Raw genomic sequence first — 24,448 nt, forward strand, 5'->3', positions numbered from 1 at the left:
CTTTTATGTGTTTAATCTTCCAGGTAACAAATACAAACATCCTCTGAACACCCCAGCTGAATTAAGAGCTTTTTTCCAAAGGGTTGAAAGTTTTACAAYAGTTTTCAGGGAAGAAAGAAAAAGGAAAAAAAAAACCCTCGATTCCTGGATTTCTGGTCCCCACATGAACAACATTTGTTATGTTAAAGTAAATAGCACCTGCTTCCTCCTGCTTTTTGCTTAGAAAATATGYTGGGAACCAAAAGGAAGCCAATTAACATTAATTAGTGGCATTCCACAAGTGCTGCCTGCAGACCTTACCAGGAGAGGCTCCTCCACGTCAGGGATGTGCTGGGAAGTTGCCACAGGCTGGAGCTGGATGGGAAAACCACAGCAGAAAAGCTCAGGAGCAGGGRCTGGGAGCTCTGCCTGCAGATCCAGGGGATCCTGAACCCTGTTTCTTGCCCAGGAAAACCTCTGTGGGAAAAGGGGACCACCCCACAAACCCCTCAGCCACCAGAACCCCTGTGAGATCCCTCCATCCATCGCCCTTCCAGAGCCAGGTGATCACACGTGGCAGAGGCACACAGCTCCTTTCATGTCTTTTAATTCCTCAGATTTTACAGGTTTTTCTACTCTGTGAGGCTTCAATTCCCCTATTTTTCACTGCCCATCCTCCTATTTCCAAAAAAACCCCAACGAACCAGAGAATTCTGGCTTTGCTCAGAACTTGGGGATGATTTTTTGAAGGATAAAGGTGGCCATGTGGCTCTGGACCAGAGAGAAGCTAGGACAGAAGAGGTGCCAAGTGGACAAAGACAGAATTTATAAACTGAAGTGTAAAGGAAACTAAGAGACCTATAAATAGCAACAGATTTTCAAAAAAAGAACATTTAAGACTGATCACAACAAATACGTTGCTATGAAATTTGTATCATTCCCAATTTATTAGGCATAAATTGCTCTTTAAAACTGCTTATATCATACACTTTCTTTATCATCACTGCACAAAGGGCACCAATTGCTGCTGCAGAATGCTACAGAGAGCAGTTTGGACTCACTAATGTGACACAGCTTTCTCCTCTCAGACCCTGGAGGAAAGGAAAGTGTTCCTAGAGTGGGAAACTGAAAGACCAGCTTAAAAAAATAAGGAAAAAGACAGATAATTGCACATTTTTTGCATCCTGCTTGGACCATGCTTTACAAAACAGTTTTCAAAGTCATCACAGACCTAAGGAGATCCTGATCTGAGACAATTATTTGATGCATTTGACCAAGGTTCTGATTTTAAGGCTTCCACAGTCTTCCCACTCTGACAGGATCAAGGGTTTGATGTTTCACATTATACTTGCATCTACATTTCTCTCTTGATTTCGCCCTTTATTCATTTTTATTCTTCAAAGGGGAAAAACAAGTCAAGGGGTGCATGAAAAACAAAGCAAGGTGGTGCCGACTGAAACACAAAGTAAACACTGACCTTTCCAAAACCTGGTGAATAAATTAACTCATGGTTAGAACATGAAAGCATTTGTTGAAAGCTCTGATCCTGCAATGTGATTCTCCTGCAGTTGTATGCTCTAGGCAGGGACAGGGGTGTTTCACATGGCCTGACACACGCCAGGTCCTGGTTGCTCACTGGAGACACTGCAGCTTTAAGGTCATTGACACTCCCTGGCATTTAAGTTACACTACAATATGCAAAAGTGATCAGGAACAGCCCGTTTGTCAACACTGTCCTTGGAGAACTTGGAAATGAGGTTCAGCACTCTGCTTACCAAGAAAGACCCAAACTAAGACACATTTCTGGAAAAAGAACAAGACACCTCGTCATTAGTACTATCCCCCACATCTACTGGCTTCCATACAGCAAACCACAAGTCTCTCTTCCATGATATTTTTTTCCAGCAAGGGGGAGTCCAAAAAGAGCATTTCCTCCTCAGTCACTTCCATAAGTGTGTAAGAGCCAACAAGCCAGACTCAGCAGCAGCTGGATATTGCACTGCCATGAACTCTGGTACAGTTCAGGTCTGAGGTGCACTCGTGGTGTCAATGGAGAACAACGACAGTGCTGGCTCAGAGATGTGGAACCCAGGATGCCAAGGAAGAGGGAGAACACGACAGTACCAGTCACACACACTCAAGCTCAGACACTGGCTCTTGGAGGTTAAAATTCATCACTTTCCACAGCGTGTAGCTGCGTGTCGTCCGCGTCCGTCATGCTGCTCTCCTGGGACTCGTCTGTGCCCACTGTGGAGGGAAAAAACACCTCAAAATCAGAAACCACGGGGCTGTCCTGGTGCAAAGGTTCCCCCATGACCCAGCCCATCAGCCAAACTATTAAAAAAACAAAACCAATTTCCCCCCAAATTACATTAAATTACTTTCGTTTGTCCCATGTACCCTATAAGTTCCACAGCCTCACACAAATGACTCTTCCACATTTTCTCTGCACAGCCAGAGAAGCTGAACTGTGACACACAGCCCAACACCTATTTTGTTTATGCTTATTGGACAGATTAAGTCGTTTTTTATCTCTTTTTAGTTTTTTTTTCTTGTACAGTTGGGTTTTAAGATTTTTTTTCCCTGTACAGCTCAGATGTCACTGAGCAGTTCCAGTCTCTGTCTCCATCTCCTGGTCAGAACAGGCTCAGCCCAGGGAGCCAGRACTCGAAATAAATCAATTCCAACAGCAGAGAGAGAAAAACTCTGGATACTTCAGGAAGTGCAGTGCAGGGTAAAGTTCTCATACTAAAAAGCTCACAGGACCAATAAAAATCAATGTGATATACAGCTGTCACCTTTCCCTACTTTTTCAGTTGAGAATTTTGAACTGCATTTGCCTATTAATAAGAATCCCAATCCTGCTATTATATTTTCTTTGCAGGAAGAGAATTAAATTCCGTATTTGCATTTAATTTCTATCTTCATTTCAGTCTGCAGATAGGTCAATGCTTAAGACTGTTCACATTTTATGGAATTTAAGCTGGTAATCAGAAGTTGAGAGGAGAAAAACCCAGGCTATTCCTTTTTGTGGATTTTCTCCACGGTGTTTTATTTTCTCTTGATCCAAATCAAACTTCTCCTAGGACCTTCAKCAAAAGCCACCTTTTAAGTTTAGCACACCAAGTATTTTTACCCAAYATCAAGTTTAACTTCTGAAAAAGCCTCTACAGACAATTTCAGTTGCCATTTGTTACTCTGACATGATTTGATGTTTTATGATGGAATTTTTGCAGTCCTGGGATACTCTTAGAGCCACCTGTGATTTGTATGAATGTAGAGTTACCAWAATCTCTGTCCTATTACACCCAGGGAAACTTCACAATCCTTCATCCCATGCTTTCTGGAGGGGAAAATGAATGAATTCTTCTGAATGAAGAGTCTCTGGAGCTGTTACTCATTGAGCAGAATGTTTCCTATGGCATTCTTCCCACACCCAAGCACCAAGGGTTGGAATCACAGACCTGATTCGTAGGGGTAACATTCACTGATCTGCTCCTCYCGGGTGATGGGCTCCTCGTCGTCGGGGAGGTAACGCTTATCAATGGCCTCCTTGATCTGGTTGTTGGCTCCTTTGGGATCCAAATCCATTGCCCACGAGAAATTCATTAGGGCCAGATGTGTCTGACCCAGTTTTTTATAAACCTAAAAAATAAAAAATGCAGGAAAGGCTACATTTACATGAAGCTGCTACTTGAAGGTTTGGGCAATGAGTGTTCCGAGCCACAGTTCACTGATGTTGTATAGAAAGCAAGAGGGTGGAAATGAAAAAGTTATTATGTGTGTCCCAAGGGAAATAAAAACTATGTGTAGAAAGAGCGAGTGTTCCTATTTAAAAATTAAAAAAAATAGCACATGAGATATTTTTTTTATCATTAAGAGAAGATGAGGAAGTTATTTATCTGTGTTAAGCACTCAAACAGTTAAAATAGTTCAGTTTGTCAAGACATGGGCCACTCTCATGTCAGTTTAGAGATCCAGCTACTCCTGGATAAATACCAGTGAATACACTCGAGCACAAATCATTTTACTTCTCCCCAGTTTCAATACAATAAGAGTTCTCCAGCAATGTGTTAGAGGGAAGTTTGTCACAGTGCTTCCAAAATGACCAGACATCCCCAAGGAGAATGCTGCAGAAGTTATTTAAAGCTCAGCAGCAGAGGAGGCAGTGGGAAGGAGGATTTCTGTCACCAGATCACCTCTCTCTGGCATTTCACACAATGAAGGTTGGAATGTAGTCACTTCTTATTCAGTATTTCTGACATAATGCATGAGAATGGGATTCAATATTTTAGTAGTTACATGTGCAAATAACCAGCTCTGCTGACTGAGAGACAGACTATCACCTCCAGCTTTCTTTTAACTGTCCTTTGCATTWAAAAGCTGGCACATAATAAATCTGTGAGAACTAAGCCTTATTTAAAGCTTTGGGAATTTTTAAAATACTGCTCCAAGTGGAAGCAGCTTAGTGACAGGCATCAAATTTTCTCATCAAGCAGCAAAGGAAACCAAAAGAACTTATAATCACAGTGAAGTTTTACCTACCTTTCCTATTAAAAAGTAAACAAGAGACTCTTTGGGAACAATCTGTTTCAGTTCTTCAAGTTCTTGTAAAGCYGACTGAAAGGTTGAAAAGAGTATTGATATCAGGCATTTGAAACAAAAAAATTTAGTGAAATTTCTACTTTAAACTAATTGTTGATGCTACAGCTATTTGTTTTGCTGTGACAGTCACCTGGCATCATTAAGAAATTCAACCTGAAAATATTTAGGCTGCAGTTAGAAATAAAAAAAGTTTTAAGTAAAGTTTTTCCTTTTCACATGCACACACGTTTCTGAGGCAAATTTCAAAACAGACYGGGGCTTGTCTTCTGGAGCCAAAGAACACTGGCCAGAGGAAAAGCTGCTGGAAAAACACTGTGGGAAGATCTTCTCTTAATTTTAACAGGGTTAAGGTCAGCTGGGGATCAAAGYTCAAAACTGCTTCACTTCTGACTTTTCACTCCATAACACAACCTCTGAAACAGCTGGTTCCTGTTGCTGTAATTGGCAGTTTGCTGAGGATTTTTTACTTATTTAGTACAAACTTATGATAGTGGGTTAGAGTAAAATAATAATAATTTAAAAAGCAACACCTGATGGCCCCAGGTTTTATTACAATCAAAACATTTAACACTGGTGAGGGTGGCACTTGCCAAAGCAAATGCTCCCCATCTCCCAGGCTCTTCCTGCAAGTCCTGGTGCTCCCCAGTGTGACCTGAAAACATTTGGCTTCCAAGGCATCCCCATTCCCAGCTCCAGGTATTTCAAGGCTGCCACAAGCACCAAAACTGACCTTGTACTTCTCATTTGCAAATAACACCGAGGCTCTATGGAATTTGCATAGTGGGTTCTTGGGGTCGATGTTGATCGCTTTGTTCAAAGTATCCAAAGCCTTCTCGGATTTTTTCAGTGCATGTTGGACCTGGCACACAAAGAGAGAACAATTCCAAAAAGGGAAAAAAATAACAGCTCATCTGCCCAGGCAAGGACAAATCCTTTTGACCCTGTTTACTTATCATMTGCTCCTTTAGAAAAATTTCTGTTCAGTTCTAGACCAAGTCTGAACAAGCTTCTTCACAGGGAAAAATCTCATCACATCTCATCCCCACCCCACACCCTTCTCCCTGTACTTACTACTCCAATGTGACACAGTAGGACTGAGCTCTGAGGGTTGATATCAAGTGCTTTCTGGAAATGCATTTCTGCCAGACTGAATTTCTCCTGTTTGTAGTAAATCATTCCCAACCCGTACCTGCAGCAGAGAAACAATTCTGSTAAGTAACACTGCATTTTAATYAAATTAATTTCTGTCAGTGAACATGACATGGCAGGAATGGTTTGTAACCTCACTTAGGGTGGGAAAGTATTTCTTGGGGGAAAAAAGCTGTCTAAAATTTTCTTTATTTTCTTTATCCCTTGGGCAGCTGAAGAACTGATGTGTGACTCACAGGAACACTGGTTCAACAGCTGCTAAATAAAAAGCACTGCTAAATAAAGCCAAACTCACCAGGCATTGTAGTGCCGGGGGTTGACTCTGATGGCATTTCTAAAGCAGGCCAATGCTTTGTCCARCTCTTCTGTCAACACAAACTCGTGGCCCAGCAGGGTGTAGGCATAGGCATAGTTTGGATCCACCTGGATGGCCCTCTGGAAGAACTTGATGGCAATGTCRTGCTCCCTTTGCAAGCTGAAACAATTTCCTGCAGCACACCAGGCCTGGAAAAACCCAAGAGCAGAACAATTTACAACCCTGAGAGACCAAATTTCAGCTAAACATATATTTTTCTATACTATTTCAAATAATTATAAATAACTTACTCCTAGATTAAAAGTAAAAATAAATCAACAGTTAGTTCAGGCTCGTTCCTGTGAGGCAAGCAGGGCTAAACACACCTTTTAAAATAAATAAATAAATATACAAATTTCTGAATTTGTATATTAATAAATAAATATACATTTCTGAAATACAGAAATGGAGAGTCCATGGACACCCAAAAAGTCTGCACCAATTAGATCCTTTGATGACTAATGACTAAAGCTTTTGAAGTGGTTGAAAAGGCCAGAAATAAAAYATCTTTGATATTTAAGAATAACAAAGGGGGAGATGGTACTTTATTTCATCAGCTCCCTCCAACTGACAAATCTGGAAATCTGCAGAGGAAGARTTTTAGCAACAGCCTCCTCTTTCCCTGCTGCTCAGCACCCATTGAGACTGTAAATACCTGGGGTTCCTCACTTCCCCAAATTTTTAGCATCAATGTCAAAGMACATAACTGTTGTCCCTCTTTGGATTAGAATCTGCTTTTCCCTCTCTCCTGACTCATCTTATTACAACACCAACTGCTTCACTGGGTTTGAGTTTTCCACTCTGAAACAAACTAACAAGACAACATGAACTGGATTCCCTCCTCCAACAAAAAAAATTTCCAATATCCTCTGCAATTTTCTCAATTCTTAAGAGCACATTTATAAACTCACAGCTGTTATTTTTACTGTGGCACCCATTAAAAGATTTCTGCTTTTTGGCATCCCATGATTTTACATTACCACACACCCTGCAGTTGAATGGACTTTGGTATAAAAATATGCAACATCATGTCTGCAAATAAATTGTAGAACAAATATTTTAAGTGCCGGTGAATTAACTGAACAGCAACTAAAAGGGGGTAACAGGAAAAAGATAATCCTTATCTCTGGCAGCAGCAGGAATAACTGACTAACTCATGATCTTCCTGGTTGAATGGTGCCAAGGGAAATTTAAATAACCATTAACAGACAAAAGCTTTCAACCTGTTCCATATAAGCTGATATTTGAATTTTAAGAAGCCATTTCAACCATCAGCAGTTGAACAGACAATCCTGCCACCTCCCTCTCCAGTTTTGCCATGTTCAGGTGTATTCCCACTGGATTAGAGCTCAGGGCTCTGYTCTGAATCATTGATTTTAACACACACAGTTCCCTTCTTCTCACTCAAGCCCATAACTTTTTATACCTCTGGTGAGTTTTTATCCATGTCTGTCAAATCCTTGGAAAGAACTGAAAGGGCAACATCTTTCTGCAGATGCCAGAGCGTGGTTGAATAGATCTCCATGCCTTCTACTCTGTAGTTTTCAATCCTCCTYACTTCTGAAAATATTCTCTCAGCCTGAGAAAAGAAATGAAACTTAAAATAAAATTCCACCCACCAAGGCAAAGCACAGAGGTCAAGGCCCAAGGCTTCATGTCCAGCCTGAGCATCCTCTTTGTTTTTTAAGTGTTCTACACTYAAAAAGTCCTGGAACTTTCCTTTCAAGGGAAGGAAGTGACTGGATCCCAGGATAGTTAAGCCAGCAGGAATGCAGCCAGCCCTCCCTCCTGCTGACTCAGCTGCATTCCTGTTTCCATCAGTGCTCCAGCAAGGCAAAAACATTATCCCCAAAATCAAAAAGAGTGGAACAGACATTTATAGGCCAGTTATGATTGTTAACCATCCCAATAAATAGTGACAGGATAAGGGGCAATGGTTTGACACTTCCAGAGGGCAGGGTTAGGTGGGATATTGGGAARAAATCCTTTACTGTGAGGAGGGGGAGGMTCTGGMACAGAGAATMTGTGTCTGYCCCATCYCTGGAARTGTCCAAGGCCAGGTTGGACAGGGTTTGGAGCACCCTGGGATGGTGGAAGGTGTCCTTGCCATGGCAGGGGTGRCACTKGRTKGCTTCAAGGTCCYTTTCAATCYAAACCACCCTGGAATTCTGTGATTAAGATCTGTAYCYTCATCTTCTAAATAAACTATGAAGGCACCCAACGTGCTCCATCTCTAAGTTGTGCACAGCTTAAACCTCCCCTCTGAAACCTTCTGCCTTTGCCTCTTGCACAAATTCTGCCAAGAAGTGTTTTAAAAACACAGCAAACGGGCACATCAGCTGTCAGAACAACTGTGCCAAGGAGAGGTGAACTGTGGGATTCCCCTGAACTGCTCACTGCTGATTCTGGAGCAGTTTGGCATCACCTCAGCTGTGCCAATTCTTCATTTGTGAGGCTGGAAGGGAAACTGGGTCACTGATGTGATCAGAATTAAATAGAATGAGGAGAAGATTTTTGATTTAGAGCTCAAATTTTTGAGTGAACTAATACAAGACAGTGCAGTGCAAACAATTTCATCAGCACAGYTGTAGGCAGAGACAAGGAAGAGATCCCAACAAGAAACAAGAAAATAACAAGAGGAAACAACATGAAAAAAATTCTTAAGGAAAGCTCTAATGAAGCAGATTCAAGATCTAAATCCATTCCAGGTGTAACTTTTCTATTTATCCATTTACCACAAACTTCCCATGGATTTTACAAAAAATCTGCAGTTTTTTTTGTGTAAAACTACCAAAGGAAATGAGAAGGCCCAGTCCCAGTTCCTACCTGCATGTATTCTGCCAGCTCAAAGTAAGCTCTCCCAATTTGGCACAGCACCCAGCCCGTGTTGTAGTGATGGGATGGCAAATGGCTCAAAATATTGATGGCTTCTTTGCAGTTGTAAGAGCACAGGGCTAAATAACCTTTCCCCATGTCCCGGAGAAGGCTCATCAAACCTTCTAGGAGAAAAGCACAATAAATAAAAGTGGGAAAAAAATTGAAAGAAAATAAAAGACAGCTGAAATTTATTTATTTGGAAGTGCTAATCCCAAAAGCTCTCCCTTGTGCACTGCTCCTGAATTTGACTATGAAAATCTTTCAGGAGTTTGCAAATGAAGTTTATCATTCTTAAGTAACCTGAGCATGATATTCTGAATATCAGCCTCTGTAAGGAAAGTCAGAAAATAAAGAGTGGTGCTCAGTGCCAGTGGATTTCTGCATTTCCAGCAGCTATTCAAACATTTCTCTAGGTCTGAGCAGTTTCCACAAGCCTGGTAGCCATGGATACATCCTCTGGCTGCCTGGAAACATTACTGAGCCAAAAGACAGGAATTCAGCATTTTACTTAGAATTTTCTGTCAATCTGAATAAAGACTTGTTTCTAAACAAATGGAAAATATCAAGGGAGAACAGACCACATAAAGCCCATGATGAGGGAAGATGAGTGAATTATGAGTAACTCCTTTGAATCAGTTTACAAGGATAACAATACTGTCATAACTTATATATTTTAAAATAATTTACATTGTTTCATTAATCATATAACAACATAATGCTTATAATTATAGTATTACTCTATTATTATAATATATTGCATAATAATTTGTAATACTTTATATATCGATTGGGTAACTTTGAAAATACTTGGATCATTAATAAGGACCAGACTTCCAAGATGTATCTGCTGACAATTACCACTTTCAATACTTCTTCACATGTTTTTAAGTTAACAAGAAGATATTTAATTAAATCAGTTTTTAGCTCTATACAAAGGTGAGAGCTGCAGGCTAAATGAAATGTAAAAGAAGCAAATACTGAAGCAAYATTAAAACCAGATATATCAGATTTTGCTCTATTACAATCCAACAGTGCTCAAACAGACCTGCTGCTGCCTTCTGTAGCGTAAAAGCTTGGATTTGTGGTGCAACAGTGGAAATTTTCCCTTCTGAAATGATGGAAGAGTCCAGTTTGGTAATTTCCAAACTGTCATTTAAGTTTGGTTGAGTTATTCCTCCCTTATTTGTTTTACTTTTTGTTTTTCTGTTTGGAATCTTAGGTGGAAACTTCATTTTCAATTTTTTGCTATTTTCCTGCAAGTAAGAAGAGTAAAAGTTACATATAGAAGAGTCTTTAAAATTCAAAAATCTAAACTTGAGAGTGAATTGTGTAAAATAATGTGTAACAACCATGCCCAGATATGCCCTGCTCACTATAGAATCTGCTCTTAAGTGCTAAAATTGTTATGAACATGCAGAAATTAACAGTTGGCACAGTGGTATGGACAAAAAAAGGCACAGATTTCCACATTTTTTACCTTGGTTGTAGAACTATCACTGGTAAACAGGCGAGAGCTTCGTCGAGGCAGCGCGTTGGGTGGAGCAGCAATGGTTGGGCTCAATACCTGAGGTGTTGTACTGAAAACCAACATTTAAAAAGGTCACATTACAAGTTCAGCTGCTTTGCTCTGTTTTTTAATAATAACAACAGCTTTTAGCTTTGTTTTAAACAAAGTAGTACTATGCAAAGTAGTACAAAGTAGCTCCAGTACTATGATTTTTTTTTTTTACCTTGTCTGTGGACCAGAGCTCTGTGTTTGTGCAACAAGAATTGGAGTGACTTCCCGGCTRTTCCCACTCTGGGAGAAGACCGATTTTGTTCCAGCCTGGCTGATCCTGCTGACAGCCTGCACAACACAGAATTTTTACAGGTTTATTATGATGTCACTCAGGAATCTCCATCTCTGCTGCATCAAACCCAACCCATTCCACCCACCAAACGCTGCACAAGGAGAAACAGAATTATTTTAATGGGGAAGAAGGTTCCCCCACCCAAAGGGTAAAACCATCAAAAAGTATTCTACCTGTCAATAACATCAAGTCCACAAAGCTTATGAACATTATTTAAAGATATGGCATCTCCATCTAGTGGCAAGAAACTATACATTTAAGTGTTTGTGTAAGAATAAAAAGGGATTAAGGGAAGTCATATTTAAAGGCTTCTCCCTGCAGAAAGTTGTAAAAAAAAAACAAAAAAACACAAAAAAACCATGGAAAGAAAAGATTTTTGAATTATCCTACAACAATCCCATCTAAAAGCCATTCACAAATTGCACAGCATCTAAGCCTGTTTTCAGAACAGATCCTCCTCTTCCTACTTTTTTAAAAAAGCTTAAAAAAATTTTCTTTCTGTCCATTCCAGGGGCACCAACATTGCAATTCAGTGCTGGCTGTTTGGAAGCAACACCAGAAAAGGGTAAAAACAGCACAAGCAATGCCAGTTTATGCATTATCCATCCTCTAAAGCTCTGTCCTTCGCTTCCTTTCCCAGATTCTGTTACCASAGGATGGTTTAGGTGGCCAACAAGGACATTTGCCCACTCAGACAGGAAGCCTTTGGATTCACCCTAATGCTTCATTCACTTATGTAAGTGTTTCCTAGGAAACTGCCTCTGCTCAGCACAGCTCCACCAAACCTTGTCTGACACAGAACTGCAAGAGCAAAGTGGAGCTGGCACAGTCATTATTTGCATTGGACAAAGAATGAACCAGAATTGGAGTTGTTTATTAAAATGTATCAAATATTTGTGTTTTGGTGGCGGCACAGCTCCATGTGGGAGTGGTAAAATTTGCACCTCGGTGCTGCTGTGTCACACTCAGCAAAGCAACAAAACAACAGCAAATCCAACTTGATTCCCCAAAGCTTTTCAGCTGTCAGAAGAGCTGCACTTTACTAACTTTATTTCCATTTCCACACTCATGGAAATTCCTACACGTGCACAATCTGCAAACCATTGTTTTCAAATGTAAAATTTGAAAACGGAAAATTCCTTAGTCCTGAGTATAGGATAGGAATTGGATCAGCCATACAAAGGACATTTCTAACAGATTTTCAGCACAGCTCCCAAATTTCYCTTTCACCAAGAGCTCACCAGAGCAAATTTGTGGCAGCTCAAATTTATCCAGAGCAAATGTGGCAACTCAAGCTCTACTTTTWGAGGGATGCAACACTATAACTTGCACTGAGCTTTCACTTCAAAATATTGTCCCCTATAAAACACCAACACCCCCCATGCAACTCCTAGATTTACTAAAAATACAGGGAAAAATCCTCAGGTTTTTTGTTTTTAGAAAGGAACAAATAGTTCTTCAACTGTCACCAACATTCCACCTCTCATTTATCACTATGGCAACTATGGCAGTTTCTTCCTGAGTAAAATAGACAATTTTTAGTTTCCCTACCCAAGACTTGGCTGAGTGAAACAGCACCATCCTCTCAGTGCTCCACAGACCAACAGCAGGATTTTTATTACTCTGGTCTGCAAACTACAATTCAAGAACTATTTGAAAGAGAGCAGTAGCTTCAGCTCACTTGAGCTTAAGAAAATAGATTAAATAAATAAAACAAAATGAAAACTCCAAGTCTKCACACTCCACCCTGCAAAGTGAAAAATTTCAATCTGCTGTTGTTTGGAAGCACCARTGTTTGCACAATCCTCTGTGATGGGAGGTGGACAGAACACAGAGAGCTTCCTCAGGTTACTMCAGCAACAGCCTGGGCATTTTTTGGGGGGGAAGACCCAGCTCACACATTTTTCTCTCTGTATCATACATTCTTCTGTATAATGTCAAGCTCTCAGCAGAGCAGCTGTGCTCCAGAATGTGAGGTACCTTCTTTGAAGGTGCTCCGGTGGATGGCACATCGATTACAGAGGAAGAGTTGGTGTAGTTCTGTAAATAGGATCCATCTCCAGGGCTTGGGGTTTCTAGTGGCAAAATTCCAAAGCTGAGAACAAACCAGAGAAGAAGGGTCAGCATCTGAGTGTCAGACCTGGAGAGCTGGGCTGATGCTGGGGCTAAAACAGAGACCCAGATCATGGAATATCCAGAGCTGGAAGGGCCCCACAGGATACTGAGATTTGTTCTTCAAGMAAAGCTCTTTATTATTAAAGTTTATTCCAGTGCAGTAACATATTCTTTTAGAGATTTTTCCAGTGAGATCGTAGCAATAAGCAATATCCCAAATCAGCAATCCCTCTCCAAACCACCAATTCTTTGTTTAAAAAGCTAAAAGAGATCAACACCAGGACCAAGAGCAGTTCCTGAAGTTGTTTGGGTTTCCCTTGTGCAGCATTATTTATAATATTCTGCCAACAAATAAGTGTGAATGTGCAGTGCAGCTCCAGCCCTCCTGTTTCAAATCCCAAAATCTCAGCTCAGCCCTGGGCAGAGTTTGGCCATTCCCAAGGACTCACCTTGGAGTTAGTGGGCTCAAAGCCGCCGGTCCCCCCAGTAAACTCCGTCCAGTTTTTGGTTTATTTTGAGCCTGTTTGGACAATATGGCAGTTCCTGACCCCAGAGGGACAGAATCCGAGGAAATCACAGCTGAGTCAATGTAAGACATGGAAGAATCCGAGTTCAGGGAGGAATACTTGGAATTGGAGGATTCTAGGTTGATTCTGTTTAACTCCTGAAAAAAGGAAGGCAGCTGTTAATTACTCAAGGAATAGTTTAATCAACTTATTTCAGTTAAGCTGGAAAAATGAAACTATTTTAGCAAWTGATTTTCCAAGGACTGCAACAAAACTCACGATTGTGTCCTGGGGTGTTTCCATGAGGACACTCTCGGGCTGTCTGTGGGATATGTTGTGATTAGACACCAACGTTGTGCAAGTGTTGGGCAGACAGCTGCTGAAGTTCTGTAAAGATGTTAATTTAAACGTTTGGTCAGGGTCTGGCTTTTCACCTGCAAGAGTGGAAGCAGATTTATAATAGTTAGTCTTGAATCYATACACTGAATATTCACTCTGAAACAAGGACAGAGCACAAAGGATTTTAGAAGTATTTTAAAACATTTCATAGAATGTTTGGGTTGGAAGGATCTTAAAAATAATCTCAAGGGACACTTTTCACTAGACCAGGTCACTCTGGGCCCTTTATACTTAGCAAAAGTGTTCTTCCATTCTTCTTCAATCAATATTTTTAGTATTTTTAATTTATTGTTTBTTCAAGCTATTCTCAGAAACAGTTTCTAAATGTCTACTAAATGCAAGGTTGGAAAACACATGGTATTGTTAAATCCAACATATAAATAATGAAAATGGAAGAAAACAAGACAGAAGTTCTAAACAATGGCAAAGTATTTTAAATCAACTGYTGCTCACAAAAATCTCCCCAAAGAATTCTGCTGGTACTTTCTTCACTAGTTCTGGACAAGAAGTAAAATAAACCTTGCCACAAGCAATGGCAAAATGTTTGGTATAACCAGACAGAAAGAAAAAGATTTTCATGAATAAAACAGTTTTGCAGACTCACCTATTTCACATAGTGATTCAAAAGGGGACCAGAGGAAAGGATTTAAACTAAGGCTCTTTTGGTAACATTCTGATCCTTTGGCAAGCCGGTCTGTCTTGCTGCAAAAAAGAATGAAACAGTTCACAGGGAAACTTCAGAACAGCACTTTTGTTCAAGAGAGTTTTCCAGAAGAGAAGTTGAAAAACAAAAACATGTTGAGAGGCACAGCAAATATTCCTCATTTTTCAAGCCAGAGAAATACTGAGCTCTTTTGAAGCTATTTGACATATTTAGACACAGTTGTCAAAAAAAGTTACATAAGCACTAGAATAGCTTGAGAATTTTCATTTTTAGGAAGAWGCTGTTCTTTGCAACAGCTTGTTTCTTTTTCGCCTGAGCAAAAAAAAAAATGACTGCCAGCCTTCCAGCCATCTTAAGTATCTGTGGATAATAYTTTTGCATATAAATTAGGGGCTAAACTGAACACTTAAGTATTTGACTAGGAAGAAATAGTTTTGAAAATAACTGAGAACAGATATAGTAAAGAAGAATTCAACTACTCCTATTCAATCAATCAAGATCCCAACTACTCCTATTCAGTCAATCATTCACATTTACTGAAATCTTTCTTGCATCTTGGMAAAAGCAAAACACCTAAATTTGTCAAGTTACTCTGCCTGGCACCCTCAGAACTTTGGTTTGAAGGTAATAGCCACACATGTGCAAAACAAATACAAAAAAATCTAAATGGCAACACTGAGTAACAGGCTGAGAGTTTTTCTTAGGGAAGAATACAGAGCAAATCTAAAGGTTTATAAAAAAAAACAGACCCTTGGACTGCAATCTCATCCATCTGGGAAAGAGGAATTCGTGTTTTCAGTCTTTGGGTGAAAACCAAACCATTCTGGCATTCCCAAATTAGCTGATTCCATTATTCCAACCTGACTTTATCATGCTGCAAAACGGTGTAACCCAAACACAGATGTCTCTTGGGGTGATTAAGGATATGTTTGACTATATCAAGGCTTGGTCAAGTAAAAACCCTCAAACTTTACAGGGCAAAATGAAAAAGTAACTTTACCAGTAGACATGTCCCAGTAAGGAGAGTGTAAAGCATGCAGAATCACCAAACTCCATAACAATGTCATCATGGCTTTTCTGTTTATTCAACACTCCACCAGACAAGATCTGCTCTCCTTCTGCAAGCCTTTTTAAAAAACAAGAGGTTTAAAGGGGTTACAAGGCTCACAGTATTGGCAGTCCAGTGTTTTCACCCTGCTGCAAACAAAAAACAGAAATCCACKGTCAGTGTTCACAGGTTTTAAACCAAAAACCAGTTTCTGCAAATGAATGTTAAGTAACTGATGGATTCCTTTACAACAGGGATGTTCAGGACTCTGAAGTCAAACAGCTCTACTGGGAGGGAARAAAAACAAAACAAACCCAAAAGCAGAGACACAAAACACAGCATGACTATTCCAAAAGTGATCAATCTTAGGACGAATGACAAGAAAGTCTCGCAGATACTTGATTTTTGAAGATGCTTTACCTACCAGCAAGCTAAGACAGGGCTTAATTTGGCTTTGTTTTCCAAAGAAATACAATCTGTAAGGCCCCACATACTCAGTTAAGTCCCAAAATTGGGATCCCAATTATAATCTTTATTGCTGAAGGACCAATAAACTGCTAGTTTATAAAATGTAACAGTTTACAAAGAGAAATCCAAGCAAAAAAATAAATCCATTTGCAACCCTGGACAGAATATGAAGGATTTACTTACTTGCTGAGGTCCACACAACATTTTGCAAGCAGGTATTTACACTGGGGGGTGGTACAGCTGTGTCCCTTTAGGAGCCTGTAAGCTTTATAGGCCTTTCCTGAGCGGTAGTAACACGTTGCCAGTAAAAACAGTGCTTCTTCTGAGTGTACTGGAAAATAAAGTGCAAGAAAAAAAAAAATCATCAGTTAGTTGTTTATCATTTTAGTACAAAGAATTTGGGGGCAGGGAGTGACAAGATGGAAGAAAATGGGTGTTTTATTAGAAAATCATTCCTGAATAGGGTCATTTCTTTATCTGCTGGTAAATACCAAACTTCCTATGCCATTTCCTTGGATAGTCAGATCAACTCTTAACATCTACAGCTGTAAAGGAACTTTGATCCTTCTGGCTACCCAACCTAAACAAGTGATTAGCCAGCTTTTTGTTACAACAGCAGCAAGCCAAGCAAAGCAGCCAGGCCAGAGCTACTTTAACAACCTGCTGGCCACACCAGGACTGACTTGGCTCASAGGATCACCACACCTGCCACCAACACTTTAAACTATTTGAAGGAGAGTGTAAACACTGGCAGAGTGATGATTGTTACAAATTACAYCACCTTTCTGAAGGAAGATCTATTCCAGCCTAAATAGCCAGTTTTAATCTCAATTTCAAGTGATCTTTTGATGTTTGCAATTTTATTCCTGGTCTTATTGTGAGGCATTCAATGTTTTATGTTCACACGACTCAGTAGAGAAGATTTTCTGCTTGTAATGACTGTTAAAGCTGGTCAGTCACCTCTTCAGCAACACTGAGTCCTTTTTGCTGCCTACTCTCATTTCATTGGGAACATGGCTTAACAGCACCATTCAGATGCTTTGTTTGTTTTCTGTTGGGAACTAGAGACAGGGACAAGTTCTCCTACAACCTGGASAGGGCTTGGGGCAATCTGGGATARTGKAAGGTGTCCTTGACCATGGCAGGGGCTGGAACACGATGGGCTTTAAGGTCCCTTCCAACCCAAAACATTCTGGGATTCCATAAATCYTCTTCCCAAACTGAGGCCTCAAAAGTTTCTAAATTCTGAAGCAGTCAAGCATCAGGAAAAGTCATCTCTATCTAAACAGAGAACAGGAGGGATCAGGACAGAAGGATTTCCTTATGGCAGAGATTGGAATTATTCAGATTTGATGCTTGCTTCTGCATTTTCTTCCACTGCAGAGATGAATTATGTACCACACCAAGGATGTTCTACTCAAAAAGCTTGACTTGGCATCCAGGTTTGAGACTGAGGTCAGACCCACTTGTGGTTACAGCACAAAGGTCAGAATTAACCCCTGAAGTAACTTCAATCCTTCCTGTGAACTCACAGATTTTATACATCCATGATGGCTTCTCCCACTCTCTATACTTCTCACATGTTACACTCAAATCAATGATATTTTACACACAATATTTTAAATCAAAGGCTGTGTATGAATATGAGCAACTTCAAACTCCAAACAATTAATAAACCCCCATTACCTTATACTTTTCAGAACATATTATCCTGCAAACAGAATTCAGCATTAAACAATTTTGATGTTTCTTCATCCACCCACAGGGAACTTTTCAGAAAAATCAATATAAGTACATTTTCTAGATGTAGAAAAACCTCTTTGGGAATCTGCCCAAATCCTTTCCTTCACTGAAAACTGATTTTTTWAAGTTTTTGTCATCACCTGGACARTGACAATGGAAACAGAAAACCCAAACAGAGGACATTTTATTAKCTTTATCCTAAAAATACCAGAAGTCCTTTTTGAAAATTCAAGTTAAATCAATTTTTATCCACTACTTCGACAGACTTTGAGACTTCTGGGAAACGACCAAGCCACAGATGTCCAATCAAGGACAGTAATTGCAGGTAGACTTAAAAGAARTTCTTTTYAGGRTGAAATAATTCCTGCCCATGTGGAGCCTCTGTATTTAAGTTCTGCAGCTTCTACTCTGCAGTGTAACCACTTATTTTAACCAAGAGCCAAATGTTTTGTTAGCAGTTAATTGCTTGCACCAAGTGTCAGCATTCATGCTGCTTTCTCTCAGCACTGCTGGTCACTGAAAAAGGTTGTTTGAAGTATTCTTGCAGAGAATGATTCTGTAAAGATATGTCACTATCACATCAGGTATTTTTCTCCTGGCTGCTGCAAAATGTGGATTATCTTTGTTCCTAAATCCTTGGCAATTACCTTCAATCTAGCATTGCCCTGCACCTCACAGTGTGGTGTGTTCAGGGGAGCTCTGTCATCACTAAAATACCATTTCCTTCACACACACCTGGATTATCAGATTCCGTAATACTCCACACCACAACATTTCTCATTTAAGCACCAGATCAAACATCACCCCAGATTTCATTTGTAACCCTGACACAAGGAAAAGGAAGTCTTTATTTCTCAAAACTCAGCTTTTTGCTTCCATTGTTAAGAACTGCATTTTGGGCATGGCAGGCAAAATATTTCATTACAAAACAGAGCATGAAATAGCTTATACAATTTAATTTAAACTATAAGATGAGGTTGTTTAGCATGAGAAATTATATGATGCTCATATTTTAGCTTAAAGATAGAGGTGTTTTTTCATGTTAGTGGTTAGGGAACAATACCTTTCAAAATAGAGAAGGAAAGGTGACCACCAGTATCCAGGAGAAAGAAGTACAGAAGAACAAAAAGCTTATCTGAGGTCATGGAGATAAGGATAAAGGAATGAAAGGTGCTAAAACACAACAAAAAAGTGTTTGAAGGACTCAGAGAAAGTACAGATTTGTGTTACTGCTGCCTGCTCACTATCCAAGACACACCAGACCTGATAGCGTTACAAYGAAGTAACAATTAGCAGGGATTCAGCAGGAGATACCTGTTCCATATGTTCTGATTCTCACTGTCTCAATTTCACAGTGCTTTTCTCTCAGCATCACAAGACTCTCTTTGAGCCAATCAACATATCTGAACAGCATTATTAGCAAAGACAGCTTTCAATGTCAAGCCAATTTGTAGAATTTGTGTGCTGCATCTATCCTCAAGCACCCTTGGAAGACRTGCAACACTTGAGGGTTATTAAAAAACCCCCAACAATTTCCCATTTGATATCATAAACCAGATCACTCTAAACACTGCACTTAAACCCACAAAGCTGAGTTTAATTTTAAGGAGGTTTTCCTGTAAAATAACATTGCTGTTGCTACACGATTTGATTTTCCAACCTAATTGTGAGACATTCTTCTGCTTTCCCCAAGCAGAAAGTTAAACTTCATTATCAGAACAGGARGAAAACAAAGCAGGAGCAGAGGCTGCTTAATAAATCCTAAATTAAAATTGAAAAAAAAACCAAAAAACATCAACCTTATAAATGCAAAGTACACACCTTCTGCATATAACCTTTCTGCGAGGAACACGGCATCGCGATACGCGTAGTGGTTCAGTGCTTGCCAGATAGCAGCCTGCAAGGCAAGAAAATAATCTTAATTTAGTGGGAAGCTTTCAAAAATGCAAAAAAACTCGTTAGTTCTTACTGCCAAAAGGCAAAGTTCAGTGTGGTTTTATAGAGCCATAAAAAAAAAGGGGAGGATAAATATGCYGGCCAAGTTGTATTTGTTTCAGCTATTAGTAAGGAGGCTTAAAAAAAACCCACCAAACTCTGCAGTGAAGTCATGAATCAACCTAAGAATGTTTCTCACTAGTTACCACACACAACCATCCCAAACCCTCAGAAATTACCGAGTTTTAGCCTCACATTAAAAGYTGTCTGTTGTAAGAAGGTTGGGATTTAAAAAATAATTTCTTTTAAGGTTTGTTCAGCCTTTCCTCCCCACCTACTCCAAGGTTGCTGTGCACACTCAGARTTCATGCTCCAAGGTGGGCAGTGTTGGGATCAGGAGAGCAGTTCCTTCCCTTCTGGGGTCTTTCCTCCAGTTCCAAAGCCATTTTCCATCAGCAGCAAAGAGCCATTTTCCAGTAGTTTTRTTATTATTGATCCCAAACGAGATCTGAACTTTTGAATTCAAGGCACTGTGATCTAGAATTCMTCCAATACTCATCAGCAACTGAAGACAAATAGAATTTGCTTCTAAAACCCATCAGACACTCCAAAACTAAATCTTCCACAAGGAAAGCAATACCACCCTGCAGTGCTATTCCTGTGGGAAAGCAAGTGCCAATTTCATAAAAAAAAGCAAACAAAAAAAACYRAACCCAAAAAACCAACCCTACATCACGGAGTTACATGTACCATATGCTACTTCTTCCAACACAAACTTGACAAACACAGGGTGTGAAAATTGTGCAAGTTCTCTTCACGGGAAGCCCACACAGCCGTCATGAACAGCACACACCAGAGCTCTCAAGTACTACAGGGAATATTCTACACAAATTCCCACAGACAGTCTGTTTTTTCCTATTAGGAGATCCCAAGAATACACTTAAGAGGTCAACAGGTGCTTTTAAGYATGTCTGAAAGTATTAGAAAGTATTTAAAAGTGAATTCTCTTAGATCATTACAAWACAAACACATTATTATTTCTCTCTGGCTTTATTTCATATTTCAGATAACTGAGCTTTGGAGCCTCCTGAAGTGATTCCTCTCTGCTATCTCGAAAGCTTCCCAGGGTAAAGGTGGTGCCACACACCACAGACAAACTGGGGCAGGATTAACTGGGAGGCAGAAGGTCAGGGTTACAATGTTTTAAGCCATCCCAAAGCCAGAGCAGCCCAAGGTCACCCATTTCTCTTGAACTGCTCCCAAGAACTGCTCTTCCTTCACCGAGTCATAAGCAATGTTTAAATGAATCCAGCAAAGCTATGACTACTTCAGGTTAAAAATCCTGTCTTTGCAGGGCTGTAACTCAGCCAGCTTACAAAACAAAGGTGTGGGGGTGGGAGTGGGGAAATCAGGATCATCTGACTGCTCAAACAGGAGCAAGTTGCCAGGAACATCCTGCCAAAGGCTAAGAGGGGACACGAGGGATTTGGGGCTATGCCACAGCCACTTTTTGYAAGAGTTACGCTACACACTGGCTCTAATAACAAACGTTGCACAGCAGAGTCCCAGTGAAAGCAAGAAATGGCCTAGCAGAATCCCTGATCTGCAGCAAYTCTCATTTTGCAGCCCAAAATGTGCCTCCTGCCCTGCACTGAGCAATGATGGAATCTGGATCCTCACACACACACTCTCCTAAAAGAGCAGGAYGAGGAAAGGAAGGCAGCAGGGAATCAGCCATATATACACAGCAACAATTTTCCATGAGAACAGACGTCTAAACTATGACCGTGCCTCAAAAAAAAAAAGGATTTCTTGCACACCTTTTAGGACAGGAACAGTGATCTCTTTATAGCACAGTAAATTTGTTCTAGAAGCACAATGCATGTGCACAGCACTAGTAGTACACAATTGCTAAACCACACCAAAAGAGTGCTCTCAGCCCTGTTCCCAGGGCTGCATCACAGGCAGAAAAGAAGCTGGAAGAGTTTCCACATTCTATTCAAGTGTGCTTGCAAAGCAGATGAACCTCCAGGTCCTAATCAYTCATTTTAAAAATAATTAATTTGAAATGCAAAAATGAACAGGGAATTCCRAAACTACCATACACACAGCCCTGCAGCGAGGCATCCTCAGAGAAGAGAGCAGGAAAAAAAAAATCAGATTCAGACAGGTCCATCTTCAACCCAGAAAATCCTGTGCATTGTCCAAATGTCACTTCATGTCTAAGCCAAAGAGCTCTAAAGAGATGTTCTCTTCTGACACTTATATAGCCTTTGGAAATTATTTTCCAAGCTGTTTATTGCCATGCTAAGCAGATTCTACCATGATTTCAGAGTCTTCAGGGTGGGCAGGGAGGAGGAAAGCTCTGAGATGTGCTGTGCTGCATTTCCCAGTTACACAAACTCTGCCCACTGAACAGGCAGACATTGGTCCTGCAGTTTGCAGCCAAGTTCAAGCACCATTCCAGTGAGTCACAGCAGACRATCACCTTGAACAGCTAAATTCCAAGCAAAGTGCTCATTTTCTTTCCAAGATGTTTTTCAGAAGTATTTGGAAGGCTTCCAGCCTGTTTCTCAGCACATGGGACACAGAGTTTTATGCTGGAGCTGAAGGGTTTTAAATTGACCGTATCAGGAAGTAGAGCAGAGAGCTGTAAACTCTGTCACTTTGTTCAACTTAAAGGAATCTTACAAGTTAGCAAAAATCTAACCAGTGGCCAGGATGCCTTCTGGGACATGAATTTCACGTAATTAAAACACAAATTCTGTTATTTATCTATCATGCTGTGAYAGATAAGTAACATCACAGCTGTGAGGATGTAAGGATGAGTTTTTTCCTGGMATGCTGAGCCTTGTAGACATCTGAAAGGCTGGGAGAGAACAGACAAATAGACAGGAAAAATCTCTGCAATGAGAAAAATGAGAACTAGTGTCAACTTCCCCAATCATTTCATTTAAGAAAATTATAAAAACAGAACTAAGTACACGGACTTGGCTAAGTTGGGAATTCAGAAACACAATGGAGTTTACTCAGTCACAAATAATTCCTAAACTTACCAGCCCTGCTGTAAGCAAAGAACAGCAGCAAAGCTGACAGCAGAACTACTGCTAAAGGAATGATTTGTCATTTGAAAGCAGACTCTAAAGAGATATATTTAATATCAATATAGTCAACATAGCAAAGCATCATCAAATATCCGAGYTGGGATGAGGTTAAGAATGGAGAACAGCACTAGAGAGGTCTTTACCTTGCAAAAAGACCTTACATTTCTGTCAGGGAGCTCTCAGAACAGAAGATATTTTTCACTTGGTCAGTGCAGTTAGCACAGCACAGGAAACATTTGGYATTGTTTCCTGCCATTTGCACAGCAGTGCATTCTTGCTTCCTTTTCTATTGTAATCCCATGTTTTCCTAGAGTACCCAAATGGTGCAAAATAAGCRGCCCAGCCCCAAGGATAACACCAAYGGAGCAGGATGACCTGCAAGAGAGGGACCAGGTGGCCAAAAGCATTTCCAGCACTGCACTGACCCTTGCTCTCAGAGGGGTCAAGCAAAGCAGTGGCATCAAGAACACAAACCCATGGTCTAGAAGAACACCCTCACTGTCACCATCTTCCAGAAACAGGGCCAAGCCAGCAGGGAKGTTTTCTACAGAAGACTTTCTTCCCTTTCCACCTTTTCATTAGAAAGAAAAGATCCAAGAGCAAGAATTCTCACCATRCTCATTACAGAACACAATCATGTTYTACCAAGACACTGCTGCCAGGAACCTCTTGCTGTAACTAGAAACGAACCTCAAAACATCCTGTTAAAAAGCTAAAAATATATTTTTAAAAAGAATGGGAATATGAATGAGATGACTGATTAATGAAGATTATAAAGAGTTAGAGAATGGGCATACAGGAACTGCAGAAAGAAAAAGCAGTTCATAATTCTGTGAATCACGACTTTTGGATAGGAAGRCTAAGCACAAGAACAGGAAGCCCTATCAGAGTAACTGCAGCGAGACTGAAACAGACAGAAAAACGAAATTGACATTATTTTCCCTCCTAAGTCTCCCATCAAYCCGAAGGAACCAACTCCTTGGGAAAAAGGCATGTCCTTCACTCGCACGACACGGAGCGAGCCGAGCACGCCGCGATCATTAAAACACGACACGGCAGCAAACGCAGAAAGGTGAGCCAGGTATCAACAGGTCTCCCGGGGGATCTGCGGGGGGACCCTTCCTGGGAGCCGAGTCGGCCGCGGCGCTGAGGGGAGACCGACACCTCCCTCAGGGGCCCGGGGGGGCAAAGGGGCGAGCGTGGCCGGTTCCGGGGGCGCGGGGATGGGGACGGGAGGCTGGAACGGGAAGCCCAGCAGGCTCCGGCGGGAGGGAAGAGGCAGGAGCGGAAGGTCCTGCGGGCCCACTGGCAGAGCGGCCGGCGGGAGTGGCTCGGAGCCCCGGCCCCGGAGCGGGCGGGGCGGCCTAACCCGGGCCGGGCCGGGCTTTGGGGCCTGAGCCGCCCGGGGGTCGGTACCTGGACGGGTTCCTGCAGCACCGTCATCCTGCTCTCCGCCTTCTGGCCGCCGAGCCTGAGCGGGGCGGCCCCGGTCCCGGCCCGGCTCAGAGCGACTCCCCGCGGGGCCCGGCCCGGCCGCGGCTCATTTGAACCCGCACCGACCGTTACCGGAGCAAGCGAGGCCGGCGGGCGCCGAGTCCGCCCGAACCGGCGGCGGAAATACCCGAATCCTACGCCGGAAATACCCGAAGGC

The 24,448-nt window shown here is 41.1% G+C and overlaps 1 protein-coding gene across 2 annotated transcripts; it reads right to left on the reverse strand.

Moving 5' to 3' along the window:
* Positions 1 to 6: 6 nt before the first annotated feature.
* On the reverse strand, positions 7 to 24,244 carry CDC27 (cell division cycle 27). Of its 2 annotated transcripts, none has more exons than XM_057381187.1 (19): positions 24,214 to 24,244; positions 19,580 to 19,655; positions 16,199 to 16,346; positions 15,500 to 15,625; positions 14,440 to 14,537; positions 13,716 to 13,870; positions 13,380 to 13,594; positions 12,796 to 12,910; positions 10,696 to 10,811; positions 10,443 to 10,542; positions 10,011 to 10,218; positions 8,915 to 9,084; positions 7,515 to 7,667; positions 6,029 to 6,237; positions 5,656 to 5,773; positions 5,315 to 5,443; positions 4,525 to 4,599; positions 3,444 to 3,624; positions 7 to 2,226 (listed from the first exon to the last, which is right to left on the reverse strand). In XM_057381187.1, exons 1-19 carry the CDS (start codon positions 24,238 to 24,240, stop codon positions 2,144 to 2,146), a joined length of 2,502 nt encoding a protein of 833 aa, XP_057237170.1. In that variant the 5' UTR covers positions 24,241 to 24,244; the 3' UTR covers positions 7 to 2,143. The 2 variants fall into 2 exon arrangements, with proteins under 2 accessions (XP_057237170.1, XP_057237169.1); XM_057381186.1 differs by having other exon boundaries at positions 8,915 to 9,087.
* Between the last annotated feature and the right edge of the window lie 204 nt (positions 24,245 to 24,448).

Source organism: Malurus melanocephalus, unplaced genomic scaffold (genome assembly GCF_030028575.1).
Source record: "Malurus melanocephalus ecotype Western Australia unplaced genomic scaffold, MMel_1.1 scaffold_496, whole genome shotgun sequence".
Lineage (NCBI taxonomy): Eukaryota > Metazoa > Chordata > Aves > Passeriformes > Maluridae > Malurus > Malurus melanocephalus.